Below are 6,000 nucleotides of genomic sequence, written 5' to 3'. Positions count from 1 at the left end.
ATAACTGTACAACACGTTTCCCACATTAAAACAGTGACTACACTCAAAGTACTTTATTGGCTGTAAAGCGCTTTGAGACGTCCGGTGGTCATGAAAGGCGCTATATAAATCCAAGTATTTCTTTCTTTAACACTTGTAATAATCCTAGTTTTGTTTAAATGCATTCTGACAGCCCTGAGGGAGGGTTATGCAAATACTGTGACCTTGCAGGTTTAACATATAGGTTCCACTTGATTGATGTCTTTTAAAAAGATGAAAGATTTGATGACCTTTGCTAACTCTCTGTACCTCATTCCATACAGGTAGGGAGCCAGGGCCTTTGGTGCCATCATTATTATATTAGACATGGTCTGAGCTATGAACATAGTGGACTCGAACCTGACCGTGCTGCAATTATACAAAATCCTTTCCATCAACAACAACAACATTGAACAAAAGTAGAAAACAAAGACAACAGAGTGCATCAGAAAGGTGAGTCTCGCCCGGGAGGAAAAGCCGTTCCATATCCCGGAATTCCTTGTCTTCCAGTACAACATGAAATAGCAGCTCAGCAGCAAACACAAGCATGACAGCAGCAGGACAATGATGAAGCTATAAAAAAGCTGGGCGAGGACTGCACCGTGCGGGACGATCATGAAAATGTAGTCTATCTCACAGAATTGTAGCTCGCAAAACGGAGACTGTTGGGTTGTTAGCATTACTACGGTGATGATGAACTGCGGCAAAGCAACCAAGATCCACATAAAGATGGCCAGTCTAACAGCCCTGGAGGGAGGAAACAATGTGATATAATGCAGAGGCCAGTTAACAGCTAAGTAGGTATCTAGCACCATGGCTGTGATTGTCATTATCCCACAGCAGCATGTGGTCGCTAGAGTAAAAAGCAGCAATTCACACACCACCTTGGGAATGTTCAGCTGGGAAATGTTGCAAAGCTGGATGCAAAAGTTTAGCACCGAGTAAATGAAGTCGCTGATCAAGGTGTTGCTGAGCAGCAGGTATCTGGATTCTTGGCGGAGGTGGCTGCTGGTAAAAATGGCTAGCAGGATCAGCGGGCTGGCTACCAAAGATGCAAAGAAGCAGATTGCTCCAGGGATGATGATGAGCCTGCTTTGGCCCTGTATCAAAGCGTGAACCCATTGCAAGTATATTTCCTCAAGCGTACTGGAGACGTTTGTGTAGTTTGTTGATGAGTCGTTGGAGTGGACATGAAAAGTACATTCAACATCGGGTAAAGTCATCTTGCTGCTTTTAGTGAAGATTCACAAATCAACTTCATCCTCTGGAACAATAATTAGAATCCCTTCTTTTCTTTCCAAAAGTTTATTCAGTTCCATCATTTTTCCCAGATGAACCTCAAGATCACATTGCGGATCTTTCCCACAGGAAACAGTTGTTTAAGTTTACATTGTTTGACAGTGCACCTCTCCTGTTACCTGCCCTCGAAATCCAGATTGCCCATATCCTGTGCACACTGTCACTGTGGCCCCTGAATGTAACAGCATGGAAGCCCGATATCTACTTCAAGCTCAAATCTCCTCCCTGCGTCTCTCTGAAACGTCTGAGCAAGTGTCGCTCTCCAAATCGTTGCAACTGATGTATTTTTGTTTCATGGTTGGTGCATGGCAATGAACAGATGGCAGTAGTCAACAAAGCTAATGCACACATTCCACTTTTCCTAATGAGTTACACAAACTCTGGCAGGTGGCTCATGACAACAATGACTTTCTGTTTGTTTAACAAACACATTTATTTATTACCTGTTAATTTATCTGATTATTTCTTTTTCTGAGAATGTCTAAAAATATCCTTTGTAACCCCCTGGTAATGATTCCTTGCAGTGCCATTTTTCTTACCTTCGAACAACAGAAAGAAGACTTGGGCCCTTGGAGTTCATTGACACTTTGAATTTCACTGCGAAGGAAGGCAAACCAAAGCCAAGAGATCACTATTAGCAATATCAGTGGGAAAATGCTTAATGCCTTCATATGACATTCCTGTTGACTATTTTAGCTGAGGTGATAAACAATCTTAACTATGAGGATTATCCTTTGTCAAAGTAGCAGACCGTGGAATGTCATCCAAACATGCCAAATGTTCACCCGCTAAAATCAACCACCTCTATCCTTAACTTCCCAGTGTCCTGTGTCAGAGTTACTGTTGACAGAGGCGCGCAATTTCCTTATGCTGCTCCTGTTCCACCACTGTAACTTAACCAGAAGTCGAGTGGAAACCCTGTTTACACTGCACTTCCGCCGAAGTTACAGCGGTGGCACAGGAGCAGCTTCGAAGAAATTTCAAGCTGATAATCTAGCAGAATCTCTGCTATGTGCTGTACATATGGTGTGTTGTGCCTGAAGCAACTGTACTCTTATACTTATGGGGCCAGCATAGTACTCTTAACTTCATCACATAAAGGCAAGATTCTCTCGTGCACCAGATTGAAAGCTCTTAACCTGCAGTACCAAAAGGTCGTAGTGACGAGATCAGACCTGGATTTCAAACACAACCTCGCCAATTTTTGGTTCATTGGGGAGCCCTTAAATTTTGCCTATTTTGGATAGAAGTTAGCCTGTCCTTTTAAAGCAAATGGCACAGCAGAGGCAGAAGATACCCTGGCTGTGAGCATTCTGTACTGCCATGTACACTCGTGATGAAGTAGTGACTGTGATTTGTGGCTGAAGTCTGGTGTGGGGTGGACAACCAGATTCTTGGCCACTGAGAGTTGGGGAAGGAGCAGAGGGAATTTATATTACATTTAGCCCATCAGCCAAGCATCACTGGAGAGGTAACTAGTTTGGGAAAGAGCTGGGAATCTGCAGCAGATTCCTGGTAAATGTGGCGGTTTAAACTGATCAGCCTGCTGAATGGTAGGATCAGAATAATTGCTGATTTTGCAAATGGTCAACAACTAAATCCTTACTTGTACCAATTTGCACAACTTTGGTGAAGATGGTGTTTGACAACATGAACTAGAAACATGTCGAAAAGAACCTGTTAAATGATTCACAGGGAGAAAATAACAGATAACAGCTTGGAAAGTACTGCTGATGGCATTCTCAGTGCATTCTTCTTACATTCCTTGGTCCACTATAGTAAACTGGGAAACTGTAATGACTAGAAAAGACGGTACATGGGATTTGTCTGTTAAGGACAATTTTCAAAGAGACTAGATTTATATCAGAGGCAAAAGACACATTAGTTCGATCTGGGATTCTGAACCTGGAATCCATTCAGATTGAGGTAGAATCATTGAAATTTACAGCATGTAAGGAGGCCATTTTGGCCCACCATGTCTGCGCTGGCCGACAAAGAACTATCCAGCCTAATCCCACTTTCCAGCTCTTGGTCCGTAGCCCTGTAGGTTATGGCACTTCAAGTGCACATCCAAGTACTTTTTAAAGGTGGTGAGGGTTTCTGCCTCTACCACCCTTTCAGGCAGTGAGTTTCAGATCCCCACCACCCTCTGGGTGAAGAAATTTCCCCTCAAATCCCCTCTAAACCTTCTACCAATTACTTTAAATCCATGCCCCCTGCTTGTTGACCTCGGCGAAGGGAAATAGGTCCTTCCTATCCACTCTATCTAGGCCCCTCATAATTTTCTACACCTCAGTAAGGTCTTCCTTAAGAAAAAGATTAGTAAAGACAAACGTAGATCCCTTGCAGTCAGATTCAGGTGAAATTATAATGGGGAACAAAGAAATGGCTGACCAATTGAACCAATACTTCGGTTCTGTCTTCACGAAGGAAGATACAAATAACCTTCCGAAGGTACTAGGGGACAGTGGGTCTAGTGAGAAGGAGGAACTGAAGGATATCATTATTAGGCGGGAAATTATATTAGGGAAATTGATGGGATTGAAGCCGGATAATTCCCCGGGGCCTGATAGTCTGCATCCCAGAGTGCTCAAGGAAGTGGCCCTAGAAATAGTGGATGCATTGGTGATCATTTTCCAACAGACTATTGACTCTGGATCAGTTCCCATGGACTGGAGGGTAGCTAATGTAACACCACTTTTTAAAAAATGAGGGAGAGAGAAAATGGGTAATTATAGACCGGTTAGCTTGACATCAGTAGTGGGGAAAATGTTGGAATCGATCATGAAGGACGAAATAGCAGCGCATTTGGAAAGCGGTGACAGGATCGGATCAAGTCAACATGGATTTATGAAAGGGAAATCATGCTTGATGAATCTTCTGGAATTTTTTGAGGATGTAACTAGCAGAGTGGACAAGGGAGAACCAGTGGATGTGGTGTATTTGGACTTTCAGAAGGCTTTTGACAAGATACCGCACAAGGGATTGTTGTGCAAAATCAAAGCACATGGTATTGGGGGCAATATACTGACGTGGATAGGGAACTGGTTGGCAGACAGGAAGCAGAGAGTCGGGATAAACGGGTCCTTTTCAGAATGGCAGGCAGTGACTAGTGGAGTGCCGCAGGGCTCAGTGCTGGGACCCCAGCTCTTTACAATATACATTAACGATTTGGATGAAGGAATTGAGTGTAATATCTCCAAGTTTGCAGATGACACTAAACTGGGTGGCGGAGTGAGCTGTGAGGAGGACACTAAGAGGCTGCAGGGTGACTTGGACAGGTTAGATGAGTGGGCAAATGCATGGCAGATGCAGTATGATGTGGATAAATGTGTGGTTATCCATTTTGGGGGCAAAAACACAAAGGCAGAATATTATCTGAATGGCGGCAGACTAGGAAAAGGGGAGGTACAACGAGACCTGGGTGTCATTGTTCATCAGTCACTGAAAGTGGGCAGGCAGGTACAGCAGGCGGTAAAGAAGGCAAATGGTATGTTGCCCTTCATAGCTAGGGGATTTGAGTATAGAAGCAGGGAGGTCTTACTGCAGTTGTACAGGGCCTTAGTGAGGCCTCACCTGGAATATTGTGTTCAGTTCTGGTCTCCTAGTCTGAGGAAGGACATTCTTGCTATTGAGGGAGTGCAGCGAAGGTTCACCAGACTGATTCCAGGGATGGCTGGGCTGTCATATGAGGAGAGACTGGATCAACTGGGCCTTTATTCACTGGAGTTTAGGAGGATGAGAGGGGATCGCATAGAAACATATAAGATTCTGACAGGACTGAACAGGTTAGATGCGGGAAGAATGTTACCGATGTTGGGGATGTCCAGAACCAAGGGACATAGTCTTAGGATAAGGGGTAGGCCATATAGGACTGAGATGAGGATAAACTTCTTCACTCAGAGAGTTGTTAACCTGTGGAATTCCCTGCTGCAGAGAGTTGTTGATACCAATTCACTGGATATATTCAAGAGGGAGTTAGATATGGCTCTTACGGTTAAGGGGATCAAGGGGTATGGAGAGAAAGCAGGAAAGGGGTACTGAAGGAATGATCAGCCATGATCTTATTGAATGGTGGTGCAGGCTTGAAGGGCCGAATGGCCTACTCCTGCACCTATTTTTCTATATTTCTATGTTTCTTCCCTCAGCCTCCTCTGTTCCAAAGAAAACAAACCCAGCCTATCCAATCTTTTCTCATAGCTAAAGTTCTTAAGTCCAGGCAACATCCTCATAAATCTCCTTTGTACCCTCTCTAGTGCAATCACATCTTTCTTGTAATGTGGTGACCAGAACTGCACGCAGTACTCTAGCTGTGGCCTAACTAGTGTTTTATACAGTTCAAGCATGTGCAGGGCTGTCGATGGCTCAATGAAGAAATAAATTGCCTGGTGTGGTATTGAGCTGTACAGACCAGGAAAGTGAGAAGTTCAATCGCAGGTCTGTGCTGATCTCGGCTGGGGGTAGCAGTGGCACGTCTGCCTCAGTATCTCGAGGCTCAGCGAGGGAAAAATAAAGAAGCGATGTACATTTTCTTGACTCACATTCAATGAACTCCCAGTGGGGAAATTAAGAAGCAACATTGGTAGAGAGCTAGGAGCAGGATTCCAGTGTGTACAGTGTCTCTGACTGGATATGTCCATGGTGTTGAGGGGATATAATAAACTCACTAAAAAAACACAATGG

General features: G+C 44.1%; 1 protein-coding gene across 1 annotated transcript; it reads right to left on the bottom strand.

Annotated features, from left to right (window-relative positions):
* Positions 1–212: 212 nt before the first annotated feature.
* On the bottom strand, positions 213–1,241 carry LOC139266206 (probable G-protein coupled receptor 148). Its single transcript, XM_070884036.1, has one exon. The coding sequence runs from the start codon at positions 1,239–1,241 to the stop codon at positions 213–215; it is 1,029 nt and encodes a 342-aa protein (XP_070740137.1).
* Positions 1,242–6,000: the final 4,759 nt, after the last annotated feature.

The sequence above is a fragment of the Pristiophorus japonicus genome, chromosome 6 (genome assembly GCF_044704955.1).
Source record: "Pristiophorus japonicus isolate sPriJap1 chromosome 6, sPriJap1.hap1, whole genome shotgun sequence".
NCBI lineage: Eukaryota > Metazoa > Chordata > Chondrichthyes > Pristiophoridae > Pristiophorus > Pristiophorus japonicus.
The sequence above is the reverse complement of the archived record's forward strand: the minus strand, read 5'-3'. Positions and strand labels throughout refer to the sequence as shown.